Raw genomic sequence first — 18,683 nt, 5'->3', positions numbered from 1 at the left:
AGTTGGACCAGCTTGCATTCCCACCAGTAGTGTGTAGGAGAGTTCCTTTTTCTCCACATCCTCACCAACATGTTGTTGGTAGTTATTTTTAAATAATGTGCCATTCTCACTATTGTGAGATGGTATTTCATTGTAGCTTTGATTTGCATATCCCTTATTATAAGTGATGTTGAACATTTTTTTTATATGCCTGTTGGCTGTCTGCATTTCCTCTTTGGAAAAATGTCTTTTTAGCTCTTCTGCCCATTTTTTGATGGGGTTGTTTACTTCATTTTTGTTGAGTATCATCAGCTCTTTGTAGATTGTCGTGATCAGTTCTTTATCATTAGTATTGTGTTCAAACATTTTCTTCCTATCAGAATGGTTTTTTTTTGGTGAATGTCTCTTTTGCCTTACAGAATCTTAAAGAGCTCTTTTAATTGATTATTTTTTTTATCGTCTTCAAGTTATTTTCTTTGAGTCTTAATAATCTAGAGTTAATGGTAGCAAAAATATCTGCAGTCCTTTCTGTGGCTTGCTAGTCTGGGTACCAATCTTTATTTTTTTGGATTTGGTAATTTTGTAAGAATTGATACTCTTTTTTTTTTTTTTAAGATTTATTTATTTGTACATACAGAACTGGGGTACAGGCCAGAGACTCAGGGGCAGTGAGAGACTTCACCAGAGACAGAGTGGGGAGCAGAACAGACAGATCAACGAAGTACACTGCTGAGGGGAGCAGTGGGCGGGTCAGGAGAGGTCTGCCGCCTTGCGGTCGCCTCCGGGGCAGGTGGGGATCGAACTCATGCGGAAGTGGCTTTAGCTTCTCAGTGCAGTGCTTTAACCCGCTGCGCCACCAGGGAGGGCCCAGAATTGATACTCTTTTTAAAAAAGAAAAGAATTGGTATTTAGTGACTTTGTACCCCCATCCATTGTCTTGTAATAAGTCCTGTATGTTGATTCAGAATTGCTTGAGGGAATTGGAGGTGTTTATTTATTCAGATAATTTAAGAATCAGCTGTATAGATTTTAAAATCTCCAGCAGTCTGGATGACAAAATTACAGTTTCTACCATTATCATTAAGTTCTTCTGAGGCCTGGTGTCCCCTAATTCTTTAAAAATTCATTGTCAGCACTGAAGAAGATAGGCATCATACATATTATATTGACCATGGAAACATAATATGCATATTAGTGGTCGTTGTACAGTGGCAGCAACACCTAAAATGGGGAGTCTTAGACTTCTAAAGGAAAAAAATTAAAACCAGATAACATGCACATTAAAATACATAGCTATTATCAATTTAAAATGTCAGTCAGCCTACATCTTCAGAAACATTGTCCCCTGTGAACTGATTTGTTTTAAGCTAGTTTCTGTTTACATTTCTTTTTTTATTACAAAAGTTTATTTTTACATCATTTTGTACATTTTTTTTTCCATCTTGATTGTAATCCCCACGGGTTTTCCATCACCAAGTCACCCGTGTGCCATCACCATAATCCCGTGCATCCCCCCCGCCCCCCCATTTTTGATCCTATTCCCCACTCCACCCCCACAGAATGTTGTCTGGTATATCGTTGTTCATTATTTTTGTTATTTTCTCGCCTGGTCCATTATACTCCTGCTATGAGTGAAACCATCCGGTATTTTTCTTTCTCTTTCTGGCTTATCTCACTAAGCATGATCTTTTCCAGCTCCATCCAAGTTGCCACAAAAGACATGTGTTTCTCTTTTTTGGTTGCTGAGTAATATTCCATTGTATATATGTACCACATCTTTTTTTATTTTTACTTTTATTTTTTTTTTAAAGATTTATTTATTTATTCGTACAGAACTGGGCTACAGGCCAGAGATGCAGAGGGTGAGAGGATTCACCAGAGACAGAGCGGGAAGCAGAACAGGCAGATCTACGAAGTACACTGCTGAGGGGAGCAGCGGGCGGGTCAGGGGAGGTCTGCCTCACCATGTGGTCGCCTCCGGGGCAGGCGGGAATCGAACTCATGTGGAAGTGGCTTAGCTTCTTAGTGCAGTGCTTTAACCCGCTGCGCCACCAGGGAGGGCCTACCACATCTTTTTTATCCAGTCATCTACTTTTGGGCATTTGGGCTGCTTTCTGTTTACATTTCTAAAACTTAATAGCACTGAAGTGATTTTATGCTTTTGTGATTGGCGGTGTACTTTTGAGAGTTGGATAAGATTGCTTTTAATCATATTATTTCATTAATAAGAGCTATGAGAATTTATTGTATGTAGGTGATGGAAAGTGCTGTTAGAGAAACTAAAACCCACATGTTGTTTATGGACACTTATGCACTATGTATGTTTCAGAAGAGCTTGAAAAATACTTGGGTTCAGTCTCTTTTTTTTAAAGATTTGTTTATTAGTATAGAACTGGGGTACAGGCCAGAGGCACAGGGGCAGTGAGAGGATTCACCAAAGACAGAGTGGGGAGCAGAACAGGCAGATTGATGAAGTACACCGCTGAGGGGAGCAGTGGGTGAGACAGGAGAGGTCTGCTGCACCAGACCTCTGGGCCTGGGGATCAAACTCCAACTGAAGCTGCTGTGACTCACTTGCATTGTTGCACTTTTACCTTCTGTGCCACCAGGAGGGACCTCAGTCTAGTTTCTTTATTTTGTTGTGATGCTGTCTGTGTAGCTTGCAGTGATGAGCAGATGTCCAGGAGCCCTGGTTCTGACATGATTCAGAATCATGAAACTTCTCATCCCTTCTGGATCATAGTTAACTGCTTAAGCTGTTTGAGATATTGTTTGAATTCATGTCTGACTGTTTAGCTTTGCTATACTTGTGACTATTCTCAATGTCTGGTTTTGGGCTCTGAAGGAATTCCTTCTCACTAATTAATTCTCCTGACACCTCTTGTCCTGGAACAAAATGAAATTAATGGGAACAATAGGTGTGTGTGTGTGTGTGTGTGGATAGGTAGGTAGCTAGGTTAGCAGGAGGGTGGGCAGGCAGATGGATGGATTAATTGATCAGATTGACCTGGGATTCATTAACTTCCAAATTAATTTTGAAATTTTAGTGAATTTTTCTGGGCATGAGTGGGTTTGTGTGTGTGTGAGCACATGGTCGTTAAATTAGCGTGAAGAGAGAACTTAAAAAAAATTGTTTCTTGGGTGAATCAGATGTAAAATATGGATAGATTTATTTTTTTTAAAGATTTATTTATGCTTACAGAACTGGGGTGCAGGCCAGAGGTGTGGTGGGTGAGAAGATTCACCAGAGACAGAGTGGGGAGCAGAACAGGCAGATCTACTAATATACTGCTGAGGGGAGCAGCAGGTGGGTCAGGAGAGGTCTGCCACGCCATGTGGGTTAGCTCCCTGGCGGGGGTTCAAACTTATGCTGCAGTGGCTTCTGAGAGCTTCATAATGCAGTGCTTTATTCCGTTGTGCCACCAGGGAGAGCCCCAATGGATAGATTTATTTTGGGAACAGATTTCTTTAAACAGTTTAGATCCAGAGTGATAAACATGTCTTAGAATACCTTAAAGATTTTAACACTTAATTTCATTCTAAGAATCAGTTATGCTCTTCACCTATTTTACCTATTTATTGTTTACTTATTTATTGCCTTTGTCATTTCACAGCATACCACAGTCAACATCAGACTTCTCCCAGTGTAGCCACAAAGTAAACAGCTCATGACTTCTGATCAGGACGCTAAGGTCGTGGCTGAACCGCAGGGCCAGCGCGTCCAGGAAGGGAAAGGTGGTGCTCATCTGGTGAGTATCCATCCAGGCCAGAATCCCTGGCATACATCTCTTCTCTTTATCTGATAAAAGATTTTACATTGGATTTAATAAGTAGAAATGTTACAGTGTTCACATATTTTATGACCTGAATATATACATACTATACTCTAAATCAATTTATCAGTAGTATAAGTAGCAGTAAATGGTAGAGAAAATAGATGTTAGTCATAGGTTTAGGTCCTTCAGTCTTTGAATTTTTTTTTTAAAGATTTATTTATTCATACAAGAACAGGGTACAGGCCAACGTTATGGGGAGTAAGAGGATTCATCAGAGACAGTGGATTGCAGAGCAGGCAGATTTACTGAAACACACTGCTGGGGGAGCAGCAGGCAGGACAGGGGAGGTTTGCCACACCATGTGGTCACCTCCGGGGCAGGCGGGAATCGAACTCATGCGGAAGTGGCTTCAGATTCTCAGTGCTGTGCTTTAACCCGCTGCGCCACCAGGGAGGGCCATGGTGCTATGTTTTAACCTATTGTGCCACCAGGGAGGGCCCAAAGCTTTGAATTATAAATCAGGAATGCAGTAATTTATACTTTAATGTTATGGTCATTATAGTGCTGTGTGTTTAAAGAATTATGATCTTAATATAATTTAAAATATTAAACTACATTTATTATAAGATTTTGTCATGTTAAGCAATATTATTTAAAGTTTATAAATGACTTTAGGAAAAGCATATTTTCTTAATTTCATCCTTTGAAACTACAAAGAATTTATGGTATTCAGTCAATTTCAGAATCTTTTAAATTTTAGGGTTTCAGTATTCTAATTACTTATTTCACCAAATTTCTAAAATTCTGAATAGTTCACATGAGAACATTAAAAAATGTGCTTTCCTTAGTGAGTTTTGTTTTGTATTACTGTAATTTGAAAACATGTTTCTATACTATACATTGTAGTGATGGGATATTTGATGTTTTCAATTTTACAGATGAATGGTCCCATATCTCAAACCACTTCTCAGACAAGTTCCATCCCAACTTTGAGTCAGGTAATTCAGTTCAAGATTAATCACAGCAGTGCTCAAATATTTACTGTAAAAAAATTAGAAAAATGTTGATGCTTCTAAAAAGAGATCGGAAGACACATTCTTACATGTTTTTTTTTTTTTTTTTAAAAGATTTACCTATTTATTTGTACAGAACTGGGGTACAGGCCAGAGATGTGGAGGGTGAGAGGATTCACCAGAGACAGAGCGGGAAGCAGAACAGGCAGATCCACGAAGTACACTGCTGAGGGGAGCAGCGGGTGGGTCAGGAGAGGTCTGCCGCGCCATGTGGTCACCTCCGGGGCAGGCGGGGATCGAACTCATGCGGAAGTGGCTTTAGTTTCTCAGTGCAGTGCTTTAACCCGCTGCGCCAACAGGGAGGGTCCCCTTACATGTTTTTTATCCAGAAAACAAAAAACCATCGATCCCCAAATACCTATGTGCTCTATAATGTTTGTTGTGGCACTGTTTTTTGTTTTTTTTTAAGATTTATTTATGTATACAAAACTGGGGTGCAGGCAGGGGTGGTGAGAGGATTCACCAGAGACAGAGTGGGGAGCAGAACAGGCCAACTGACGAAGTACACTGCTGAGGGGAGTAGCAGGCGGGTTAGGAGAGGTCTGCTGCGCCATGTGTATCATTTCTAGGGTGGGGATCTAACTCATGCTGAAGTGGCTTTAGCTTTTAGTGCTGTGCTTTGACCATTGTGCCACCTGGGAGGGCCCTATCTTAATACTTTTTAGTTGTCATTGTTCCTGGCACACTGATGTAAAGGTTTTGTTGCTCTTACATGTGATGCTTATGTGTGTGCATTTGCTAGAATTGGTGAGTATGCTAATCTATGCTTTATTCTTTCCCCACATTGGTTACAGTCTAAATAGGAATCATGGCATGCCCAGATTAATAACTAACTACTTCAAGAACAGATTGGCATGTTGAATAGTAATAGCCATATTTGTGATACAGCTTCCTGTTTTCTACAGGCTTAGTGATTAGTGACTTTATAAACCTGGTTAATCTGTGAGCACCTAAAAGTGATCAACTATAGTAAATGAATATTAAACTGTAAGAACCTCATTTACCTATTTAGTATTAGAGTGACTAGATTAATAATTATAACATTTTTTTCCAAACCAGAAACATCAGGGTCTGTATCCTCCTCTTTTGGGGCGTGGGCGGGGAGAGGTCAGCTTTCTTTGAAGTTGTAATATGCACTCTGTAAAACTTAGCCATTTAAAGGATACAATTGAATGATTTTTTTTTTTAGCAAATTAACTTAGTTGTTTATGGATGATGCAGTTTTAGGATATTTCCTGTATCCAATTGAGATGGGCCATGCCTACATGCAGCTAATTCCTCTTCCTATGTCCTGTGTTGAGTCTTTCTACATTTTCAGTATCTGTTCAATTTTGTAGCTAACTTGATGCTTTGTATCTAATTAGTTCTTAAGTAAAATTTTGTGTATTCACCAACCTGAGCACTAGTGAATAAGATCAATAAAACAGTTTCTGAGGAAAATACGCTCCATGGGAGACAGACACTCTGTTTCAGAAACTTGAGATAAACTAGAAAGGTTAGTGGTAGGAAGGATAGGAAGAAAAGTAGAAGATACGTTGGGTGAGGGAGGGGAGTAGCTAGTTTGTGAGTGTATGGAGTTAGATGGTGGATTTAGGGCAGCAATGCTGAGAGGATAACAAATGAGTGGAAGGCAAGTTGCAGTCTACAGAAATATGCATCTTATATTTTGATATGTTTTTAATGTGGGGAATTGTCAGATTTAATGATGTCTAGTACAGTTGGTCACATTCATAGTTAAAGACATTCCTGTGTGATTTTCCAATAATTGAAAGAAGAAATGCCTTTCATCACACATCACACAGTCCTTATTAGCACCTTCAAGTTGGCACTAGGTATTTCTCATTCATTCCTTGTTCTGGCAAAAGCTTTTGATAGATGTTGGGCATCTGCTTGATAGCCTTTTATTATGGGCGGGGGGTCAGTAAAAACATTTCCCAGCTTATAGAGAAGTCTGTAGTTTATTTTTAAAAATGATAATTTTACTACCTGACATTTGCACCATCTGGAATATCACAAGCAGTTTTCAAGTTAATATTTAAGGCGTTTTATTCAGGAAATAGTTAAAAGTCAACTTTTGTCAAACACAGAAAGAAATGACAGAATGCACCAGAATCCTTTCCCTGGCCATTGACAGCCTTCTTTAGGCACCAGACCACTTGCACATGTTGAAGTACACATGGCAGACAAAAAGAGGAAGAGTCATAGGGCATAGGGAAATGGATTGGCAACAAAGTAAATGCATGCAGAAGCTGCCACCTTGATCTTGACAGGAAATATTATCACAAGCCCTTGTGGGTAAAAATGTAATAAATGTATATTTTAAATTAGGAAAATATGTAGCTCAAATACATACCACAGGAATGAGCAGACTTTATGTAGCAATTTGGTGCTTTCATTTCCCTTATTATGGATCATTGCTTCCCACTTGGATAATTATATTCCCTTCTGTCTGCTGCTTCCACCATTGTCTTCCTGTGTATTGTTCTTAGCACAGTGACCAGAGGACTCCTTTTAGAAGTCTAAGTCAGCACCTCAGTTGTCAGCACTAGGCCATGGCAGTTCCCCAGGTTCTCACAGTTTTCTATCTCTATATGACCCCATAACTATTGACTTCCTCCATCACTACAGTAGCCCCAATAGATTGTATATTGTGAGGTTTCTGTTACATCAGTCTGCTTCTTAGACTAGATTGCAAGCTCCATCAGAGCAGAAAATGTTGTTTTGTTTATTAATGTATCTTGTCTATATGGTACATTTGGTGTGCCAACAATACAGTTAATATCGTTAATGAAAATTACATGTGGTGGTAACCACAGCATTAATAACCTTCACAGACTTGCATGCTTATTTAAAAGATTTATTTTATCATACATGGAGAACTGGGGTACAGGCAAGAGGTGCAGGGGTGGTGAGAGGATTCACCAGGGACAGAGTGGGGAGCAGAACAGGTAGATTAATGAAGTACACTGTTGAGGGGAGCAGCGGGCAAGACAGGAGACGACTGCTGCACCATGTGGGTCACCCCCCTGGCTGGGGATTGAACTCATGCTGAAGTGGCTGTGGCTAGCTTCATAGTGCTGGGCTTTAACCCATTGCGCCACAAGGGAGGGCCCACATGGTCATTTCTAACACTTGATTTACATTACACATTTATTCCCTGTCTTTCCCTAAGTACTGATATTTCTAATTTACAAATAAGGGAAATGATGCCCAGAGAATCTTTATTTCCTGATGATTACTTACTTTGTGGCAGAACTAGGATTTAAATTCAGGCAATCTGGCTTTCAGAGTCCAAATTCAAGATGAAATACTTTTGGACATCTGTTATTTTATTTAAAAAAGAGAAACAAATAGAAAGTAATACCGAAAACAAAAACATGCTCCTTTGTCAGCATTTCAGCAACTGCTTACACTTGTCTCTTAGTGATTGAAACTAATTTGCATACAAAGAAACGAATTCATCCCAAAATAATTTGGGTTAAAGGTAGTGGATTTTAGGTGGATAACATATTTTAGGTTAAAGGTAGTGGATTTTAGGTGGATAACATATTTTAGGAAGACTATTTTGACCCATACTTAAAGAATGAACTGCACCGAGTATCTAAAAACTAAGAATGTCTAAAAACTAAGTAATGGAAGTGCGAAATGATGATCTAGACTAGGAATGGATAGAATTCAAATTTCTTTTGTATATGTATTCAACCATACCAATTTGTTGTTTTGTGAAATGAATCAGAGAATTGAACAACTTTCAATGGATGCTAGTTTTATTCATTTTGATAGGAAAACCTGAATAAGTAAAAATTTGTTCATGGGGAAATTCCCCTGGTAGCAGTTCAAGTGAGTGGTGAGGTGGGCAGTTAGAGCCAGTTGGACTTCATTAGGGAAGTTAGAGTCTGACATGTAAATTTCAGATAAGCAAATAGGTGTTTTACTATACCCTATAGCAAAGTATTTAAAAGGCTGTTGTAGATGTAGATTAGGGATATTAAAAAGTAACAGTTTTGAAAATTAACTCATCTCCACACCCCTGTTCTGTCTGTGATGAAAGTTTTTACATCCTTTAAGGGCTTTCTCAACTATAACTGCTTTTATCAAATCACCTTTTTATTGGTTCCTTGTATTACTTCCTGTATGTATAATTGATTGAATTTTGTTTATAAAATTTTGTTCTCTATTTTGTAGGTGTTCAAATATTTGTTTTATCGTTGGTGTTTTAAGAGAATAAGAGCAGGAACTATATAACAGCACATTGATTCTTTTCTGGAGACACTTGAAAATAATAGCATGATTGATGTTTAGGACATCTAAAAAATTTTCTTTCTTTAGGTATCTACTATCTAGCTGCCTATGTCTTTCTTTCTATTTATATGTTTGTATGTGTTACTATTGGTATTATATGTAATAACCAAAAGTTATAACACATTTAAATTGATGGATTTAAACCTCAGCACATAAAATTATTTTTTTAAAGATATAAGGAACTGATTTTTTTCCCCCAATATTTATTTATGTATGCATTCAGAACTGAGAAAGAGGCCAGAGGTGCAGGGGTTGTGAGAGGACTCACCAGAGACAGTGGGAAACAGAACAGGTTGGTCTACTGAAATACACTGCTGAGAGGAGCAGTGAGTGAGACAGGAGAGGTCTGTTACACCATGTAGGTCAGCTCCCTGGCCAGGGATGCGGCAGTGGCTGGCGATAGCTTGATAGCACTGAGATACTTGAGCCACCCCAGACGCCCACATTAATCGTCTTACTGAGGACCTCTTGTACCTGCATAAGTCACTTTAAAAAAAAAAAAGATTTATTTACTTTTGCATACCGAACTGTGGTATAGGGCAGAGGTACAGGGGCGGTGAGAGGATTCACCAGAGACAGAGTGGGGAGCAGAACAGGCAGATGTACTGAAATAAACTGCTGATGGGGGCAGCAGGCAGGACAGGAGAGGACTGCCACACCATGTGGGGCACCTCCCTGGTCAGGAATTGAACTCCTACTAACAGTGGTTGCACACAACTTCATAGTGCTGTTGCTTCACCAGGGAGGGCTAGTTCAGTTTTTATTGACTGAAATAAAGAGAACATGAGAAGAAGATGGCATCCTAGAACAACCAGCAATTATGGAGGTGAGCTGAGACCTTTGAAGTGATGATAATGGGTTTGTTTTAAGTATTCTATTAGTTTCCCAACAACAAAGAGTGGTTAAATTATTTGTTATACATCTGGTGAGAATGAACAGATACTCAAATGTAGACAGATGAGCTCATGAACTTCCACTGAACTCTGAAGCAAATGTGAATAGTTTTTCTTTCATATGGATATCTAACTAGTGAGAGATCAATCAAATGATGGTCTTAGTACTTTTTTGTCCTCAGTAATATTGTACACTGTTTCATGCTTTTGGGGCTTCATTCTCGTCTGTAGAATCAGGATGATATGTTCACCTCATGTTACTGGATGTATAATATAATTAAACTATTTATGTACTTAAAATGTTGTACATAGTACCACACTTGCAATGCTTGCTTTGACCCACTGCACCACCAGGAAGGGCCTATTTTTGTGCTTAACTAAGTAAAATTCCTGTACTTTTTTCATCATTTTAGTAGTTTTAAGACATTAGTGGACACTAGTCACAAGTTCTAGATTAGACAGAAAAATCTCTTAGAGGAGATAACAGAATTGTTTTTTTTTTCAATATCATATCAGAACCATAATAAGAAGTGATTATTTTGGGAACCAATGTTGAGACAAAGTCCATCATGTGTAGGCTGGCAATCTGAACCATAGTAGGCTTACTAGCAGGTGAAAAAAAGCATCAGTGGCTTTTGAGGGACTTCCTGATATTGTACTAATAGGTTCAGATTTTTTCCCTTCTTGTTCTTCCCTTTCCTTTTTTTTTTTTTTTTGTTAATTTTTCAGACATCTCCAGAAGTAGAATAAAATGAATCTCATTGTCCCTGTCAGGAACTTAAACTACTCTTGCTCTCAAATTTTGTCTTTTTTTCTTCCCTAAGCACACATTAAAAAAAAATGTTTTGTATATATGTACATATTTTGTTTGTGATGTTTTAAAGCAAGTCCCAGATGACATGTCATTCACCATAAACACTTAAACATTCATTTCTAACAGAAACCATCCCGCTTTTTGCCTAGCATATTTACAACTTTATACCCAAATATATTATTTCTCAAATACAGAAAATCAGATGTAATTTTAAGTACCTAGCTATAAATTTTACACAAGTTTTTAATATTATTCTCCCTCTTTTTAAAGATTTATTTATTTATGGACCCTCCTTGGTTATACAGCCAGTTAAAGCATAGCATTAAGAAGCTAAAGCCAGTATGAGTTGGATCCCCGCCCTGGGGGTGATCCACATGGCGTGGCAAACCTCTCCTGACCCGCCCTCTGCTCCCCATAGCAGTGTACTTAGTCATTTGTCCTGTTCTGCTCCCCACTTTGTCTCTGGTGAATCCTCTCACCACCCCCGTACCTCTGGCCTGTACCCCAGTTCTGTACGCATAAATACATGAACGTTTTTTCAAGAAGTTAAAAAAAATTTATGTATTTATGCGTACAAAATTGGGGTACAAGCCAGAGGAACAGGGACAGTGAGAGGATTCACTGTGGAGAGCAGAACAGGCAGATTGACGAATTACACTATTGAGGGTATCAGCGGGCGACACAGGAGAGGTTTGCTGTGAGTCACCTCACTGGCCGTGGCTTGAACTTGTGCTGAAGCGGCTGCAGCTAGCTTCCCAGTGCTGTGCTTTAACCCATTGTGCTACTAGGGAGGACCCTAATATATTTCCTTTGTAGGGAACATACAGTTAACTTTTTTGGTTGACGCCATACTGTTAAATATAATCCAGAGAATGCTGAGATACTAGCATTGGTATAATGATTTTAGTTACTTTTTAATTGAATTTATGAAGGTAAGAGATGAAAAAAATGAAAAGGAAAAAACTTTGTTGCTCTTTTGATAATGTGTGTTTGGGTTTTAACTAATGGTGTAGGATGGCTGTTAGGCAGCGTCTGTTGTAATTAGGATTTTGGATTTGACTGGCAGGGACATGTGACTGCTGTGCAAGGGGTTATTTTTGGTATCTGGGTGTTGGCTTCTTGTCAGAAACCATAGGAAGTTAGTGCGCGATGCAGTTGTAGAGACTCGGAGAAAACTACAACCATTGTTATGTGAGTTTTTGAACTTTTGAACATGGGTTGTTGCTTCAGCAAAGAATTAAGTGGTGACAATGACTGTGAGAAAACTGGCCTGTTACAAAAATCTGTGGAAGAGAAGGAACCGGAGAACAAGATAAGTAAAACTTTATCTTCATTATTTGATACCCTTGAAGGTGAGGAGCTCTACTGTGTTGAACATGGAGCCAACACCGTGGCTGCTGGAACTAATCTTTGGACTGGGGTTTTTGTGAGATCTGGGCATAGGCAGAGTCACAAACTAATAGAGTTGTTTGATTCTATTTCTTCTTCAATATCCTCAATCTCAACTAGGCAGGACAATTTAGATGGGCCAGCCCAGAAATCAGATAGTGTTGTTGTTGAACAGGATTGTGAATATGCCCATGATACTCTTTGTGTGGGCCTGGCCAATAAATGGGCTTTTTCTGCAGATGATGAGTCTCTTTCTAATGTACTGGTGCCTTCTGAACAGGGTCAGCAGGAAGGAGCTCTTGTAAATAACCATTTGTGCCATCACCCTTGTAAAAAGTCTCAAATAGAGAGAGAACTAGCTGTAAATATTCAAATTGATAGTGACGAGAGTAAATATTTAGGTGTATCTGATAGGAAGAGTAAGACTGACAATTTTATTTGTGTTAATCACAAACAGTGTACTAATTCCAAAGAGAGCGAATTTTACAGTATTTGTGTTGTGGATCCTGACTGCCTGGGTGTTGAAGACGAGCTGTGTGCACAACTGTGTGGAGCAGCTGCAGTGGAAGAGGGTTGTTCAGCTGTCCCTGCTGAGGGGATTCGCAGAGGGATCTGGCTGACAGAGAACCCTGCCCACGGACCAGGGATGTTAGAGGAAGGGTTGTCAGTACAGGGCATGCCAGGTCTGAATGAAATGAAGGAAGATTTCTTCAATGAGAAAACTGTACTTAGTTTTGAACTTTTGACTGAAAGTGACCCGCTCTGTAAGGTAAACATTGGTGACAGGCAGGCTGAATCTTTAAGGGCAAATGCTTACATCAGATTCCCTAAAGATTCCCCAGAAAGTATGGCATTGCATAATGTTGCCATACTCCCTGAGTTAAATATTAATGTAGATACTGACTCACTAAAATACAAGTGTGCCGTTCCTCAAGAAATGGAGAGTTCAGGACTTATAAATCCCATGGACAATGCACATGTTAATTTCATTAACACTTCAGGTTTTGGAAGAAATAGTGAATCTGGGTCTGTAACAGTTAGTATAGATCATAGTTTGAACTCTGAAAAGGAAGGAGGAAGTAACTCAATGACACCACTGAAGAAAGATGGTTTAAACTTAGATTGCAGCAGATCGGATAGTAGTCTCCTCTCCCTAAGTCTAAATAGAGTTAATTTAAACTCAACAAGTTGTATCAGTTCAGTGAACTTTCCAAATCAGTGTCTTCCCATTGGTCCTAATTTCCAGCAAGTTGCCCTTAACACACTTGATGTTGATTCTGGACCTGAACCCCTTCAGAGACCACCAGAGATGGAGGAGCAGCACCCCAGCAGCCACAGCCTTGGAACTGAAAGTACCCACCTTACAAACAAAGGAGATTTGTCTTTGCAATCTGAGAATAGTTCTTATTGTCAAGATGAAGCTAAGATGAGCATTTTTGAAGATGATGTTCATGGTAAAAGGGCTTTTGAATGGAGATCTTGTCAGGTGGTTCTGTGTGCAGAACCAGGGGCTGGAAAGGTCCAGGCACAGATATGTGATATAACTCACGAGGTCCAAGAGGCAAACATGGAGCTTAGAAGTTCCCAGGAAATGTCCCCAAATGGCAAGTCTTTTGATGGCTCCACAAGTCTTAAGAGCAATTTTATCCCCTCTGGATTTTTTTTCACTTGCACAGAAGAAAGTGAAATAGGCCTGAATTCTAAGATTGAAGATGGAAAATGTGTCAAGAGGTCAGGCAGTAACTCTCATATATTAATATATGATGAAAAAGAGTCAATAAAAAGTAACCATAGAGAAACAATTAAGTATAACATAGAAAATATCAAGTCCAATACTAAAACTACCTCTGACTGGGAAACAGATACACTCACATGCAAGGCAGTACCCAGGCAGGAACTACTGGCTTTTGTTAGTACTACTACAACAAAAAACCCTGATTTTGCAACATATCAAATAGAAAAAAACGATGAAACCCATAGAGTGGATAACTTCAGACATGAAGATCTTAATCTTGGATTGTCTGCAAGCCACAGTTTGAATTTAGGAGTACAAAAGTCTGAAGTAAAGAAAAATTCTAGTAACAATGGGGAAAATCTAGGACTGAAACAGAATTTCTCTGAACCACCTGAAGATGCCTTTGGTGATGGTGCACTGGGGTCAAGTGAGCCAAAGCTAACAAGTAAAGAAGAGGAGAGACTTTATTCGGAGAAAGATAGCATTAATTCCTGTACTCTGGACTGTGAGGACCCCTATCAGACAAGTGGTCATATCCACAATTCTAGACAGCGATGTGCTAAACCCACTGTGAACAGTGTAGTGGATTTTATGGGAAATTCAGAGGTGACATTTGGGAAAGTGGAGATACCTGACAGTCCTGAGGGGCATTCTTGCTTGGCTGGTGTTGACCCTGCTGGAGTAGGCAGCAACAAAGCTGTTCCTCATCCTGTGATGCAGGTAATGCCCATCATCCCAGGTGACAGCAAAGAAATGATGGTACCAAGCAGTGAATACCATGTTTTATCACTTACAGAAGATGTAAATATATCTGAAAGTCCTTCAAAAGTGGATTTGCGGAACTTCCCAGAGGAGTCACATTCCCAGTTTTTGAATGAACCTTCCTATTACCTGACGGGAGGGTTAACAAGCCAGTTGTTTTCTGGAAGACTGGCAGCTGGTTATGGTGGGTATCAAGTGGGCTGTCTCTGCACAATGGGAAAAAGTGTCTTAGAAAGTGAGTACACATTTATTGAAGACCTACATGATGAACCACAGGACTTTGAGACACCCTCATTTTGGATGGAAAAAGCCCCTTGTCAGCTACCAATGGCAGAGGATGGTGTTACATGGGAATGGCAAAATAGAGACATACAGTTAGTAAGTATAATTTATACATTTCTACTATTGTCCTATGATATAGTAGTTTTTCACTTTGGTTGCTTTTAAGTTAATGGTTTTTTTTTTTTTTTCTAAGTAGGCATAATTAGAGGGGTAGATAAGGCTGTAAGTAATCATAGGCGAATTTCATCACTTCCATTTGGAGCATGTGAATTAGATTCACTATTTGGTTTATTTGAGGCAGAGTTTATGTCAGTCCTTTTAAGCATTAAACCCTGTGCTTTGTGCAGATCCTCTTGTTTGTGGGTGCTGCCTGTGTTTGTAAAGGCTGTCCTGCCTTTTGCCCATCCCTTTTCCACTGCCAGCACAGAATAGGCATTTTACTCACTGAAGAGTCATTTCTGAAAGAACATGCTTGGAAAAGATAAATGAATTAAAACCTGTGTTTTCCATGCTTTTATATGTAATTATTTAAAGCAAGGGATTGTTGCTTTTTAGAGTGATTCTGAAGACTTAGTTTGTCTCTTCGCTTTAGGCCACAGTGCTCAATCTCTGCTCATCTGTTTGGAAGAACTCTCAAAGATGATTCTGCAGTGGCGTTTTTCAGCTTAAGCATCTTTCCAGAAATCTGTTAAGTGCAAATTTCAAAAACTAGGAGTTAGCCTTGCTTTTAAAGCAGTTTTTGGACAAATGTGATTGAAAGGGAATACTTAAAATAGCAAAATTGCGTGTGTTCAGTACTTTATTTTGGTTGCAGTAGGCAAGAGAAGTGGTAATAGTAAGTAGGTAGATGTGGCTCAAAGTTATTGCCTGTTACATGGAATTAAATAAGTAGAAATTAAGCCCTGTGATAATTGGGATATTATCCATTGTACACCTTTTCTTTCCATGCCCACATATGGGAGTTTTACCAGAGTTATATTTGAGTTAATTAGTTTTGTTCTTTAAATAGTTGTGAAGGAAAAAACAATATAAAAATAATACACATGTAATCATTTACAGAAGTGGGCATAATAACAATTGACTGCTGTCAGTGCTTGGGACACCAGTGCAGCATGCAAATGGATCCTGATGGTGTCTTACTTTCTGCTTTCACTGAGACCTGCACATACTGTTCTAAATTAAAAGTTCAATTATGAGATACCAGTATTCTGATTTAACATACTACACTGAGTGATAGTAGTTTGCTTTTCGGAACCCAGTTCTCAGTGCTTGTACAGACATCTTTTTAAATCCTGTATTAGCAACTATTACTGCATTTTACTGGTAAATGGCTTTAAGTCAGTGAATTTCTCTGAATTATTAAGTTCACCTAGAGACAAATCTAGGAATAGTTTGTACTAACTTTAAAAATTTGGGCCCTCCCTGGTGGCGCAGCGGGTTAAAGCACTGCACTAAGAAGCTAAAGCCAGTTCCGCATGAGTTTGATTCCCACCTACCCCGGAGGTGACCACATGGCGCGGCAGACCTCTCCTGACCCGCCAGCTGCTCCCCTTAGCAGTGTACTTCGTCGATCTGCCTGTTCTGCTTCCCGCTCTGTCCCTGGTGAATCCTCTCACCCTCCGCATCTCTGGCCTGTACCTCAGTTCTGTACGAATAAATAAATAAATCTTAAAAAAAAAATTTGAAGGTTCTTTTTTCTTTTTCCAGTATATCACTTATTTTTATATTCTCCACCTACCTTGTCACCTTCTCTGTTATTACTCTACTTCTTACTCAGTAACTTGTCAATGGTACTATTCTGTTTCATGTCCAGAAAACACAATTGCTTTGAATTGGAAGGTTTTTCTTTTTATGTAACATAGTTTGAGGATTAGAAAGGTCTTTAGAGCACCAGAACTTTGGGAGGCTATACTTTTCCAGTGTAGATCTTCTTTTTTTAAGATTTACTTATTTGTGTATACAGAACTAGGGTATAGGCCAGAGGTGCAGGGGCGGTGAGAGGATTCACCAGAGACAGAGTGGGGAGCAGAACAGCCAGATCAACAAAGTACACTGCTGAGGGAGCAGCGGGTGAGACAGAAGTCCTTTGCTCCATGGGGTTACCTCCCTGGCCAGGATCGAACTTGCGCTGAAGCGATTGTGGCCAGCTTTGCCATGCTGTGTTGTAACCTGTTGTGCCACCAAGGAGGACCCTCCACAATGTAGGTCTTTTATAAAGTTGCTTTAGAAAATTCATGGGGATTATAACTGAGATGAAAAAATGTGCAAAATGAAGAAAAGATGTAAATAAATAAATGTATATGTGTGTGTGTGTATATATATATATGTATATATGAGAGGAAGTATCAATCAAATACAAAAAGAAGGGTTGCTTTAGAGTATGCCATAATATTGGCTTTACCTCTGGTTTTAATAACCATTGTTTAACCAGAATTTTCATTGAGAAAGTAAGACTTAGGAAGCTTGAGTTATTGATAATTAGCTGGTATGCCATATAAATACAAGAGAATAACTGCACATACACATGCTTGTATGTATGTATATGTTTAATATAAGCCATTTCTCATTTAAATTAAAGAAGTCAATGACAATGGCCATTTGTTTATTGGTATTAGTACACAAATTTATAATTATCCTTGTTTTGTTGTCAAGTTATGTGGTCTTTCTCTGTTTTTAGTTTCTGGTTTGTGCAGTAGAGCAGTGATAGATATCTGCCTTGTAGTATTGTTGTGATTAAATATAGGGGGTGTGGGCCCTCCCTCCTGGTGCAGCGGGTTAGGGCACAGCACTGCAAGCTGGCCACAGTTGCCTCATTGTGAGAGTTTCATCCGTGGCCTCAGAGTTGACCCACATGGCATGGCAGACTTCTCCTGACCCACCTGCTGCTCCCCTCAACAGTGTACTTAGTCAGTCGGCCTGTTCTGCTCCCCACTCTGTCTCTAGTGAAGCCTCTCAATGTCCCTGTACCTCTGGCTTGTACCCCAGTTCTGTATGCATAAATACATCAATCTTTAAAAAAATATATAGGAGGTGAATGGATTGTGCCAGCACCTATAGACTCTGCAATGTTAGTTTCACGTCGCCGACTTTTTTTTTTTTTAAGATGTATGTATTTATGCATACAAGAATTGGCATAAGTCTAGAGGTGTGGGGGGTAAGAGGATTCACCAGAGACAGGGGAACAGACCAGAGAGATCTACTGAAACACACTGCTGAGGGGAGCAGTGGACAAAATGGGAAAGGTCTGCTGCGCCATATGGGTCACCTCCCTGGCTGGGGATCCAAGTCATGCTGCAGTGGCTTGGGGCGAGTTTCATAGTGCTGTGCTTTAACCCATTGTGCCACCAGGGAGGCTCTACATGGCTTGCTCTTAATGACAAGTCTTTTCTCCGTTTATCCTGTCACATACCAAATTCTCTCTTGAATCCTGTTTAGCAGCTTAAGTGTGTTAAGTTCCTGCTATTTGATTTGGACTTAAAATATTCAGCAGTTAAGTAGTAAATTATGTAAGGATAGAATTTTTTTTACTTGTGGCATGAACTTGCACAAAAAGTAGAAAATAAAATTTTACATGTTAAATTTTATTAAACATTCATTCCTTTACCATATTCTCAAGTACCTCTTTACTGAGTTCAGAACTGCATGAAGTGAAATAGACATCCATGAATTTTAGTGGAA

At 39.3% G+C, this 18,683-nt stretch overlaps 1 protein-coding gene across 3 annotated transcripts in view; it reads left to right on the top strand.

The window, feature by feature from the left end:
* The window catches only part of LARP4B (La ribonucleoprotein domain family, member 4B), an 83,486-nt gene that overhangs the window by 22,026 nt on the left and 42,777 nt on the right, over positions 1-18,683 (top strand). For all 3 annotated transcript variants that reach the window (XM_012731395.1, XM_004691204.2, XM_012731394.1), the window contains exons 2-3: positions 3,594-3,728; positions 4,694-4,753. In XM_012731395.1, the coding sequence (XP_012586849.1) occupies positions 3,648-3,728; positions 4,694-4,753 (141 nt within the window). In that variant the 5' untranslated portion in view covers positions 3,594-3,647. The remainder of the gene's footprint in view (positions 1-3,593; positions 3,729-4,693; positions 4,754-18,683) is intronic.

Source organism: Condylura cristata, unplaced genomic scaffold (genome assembly GCF_000260355.1).
Source record: "Condylura cristata isolate star-nosed mole 26May11 unplaced genomic scaffold, ConCri1.0 scaffold00030, whole genome shotgun sequence".
In the NCBI taxonomy this organism is placed as follows: domain Eukaryota; kingdom Metazoa; phylum Chordata; class Mammalia; order Eulipotyphla; family Talpidae; genus Condylura; species Condylura cristata.
Note: the sequence above shows the minus strand (reverse complement) of the source record. Positions and strands in the feature narration are given on the sequence as shown.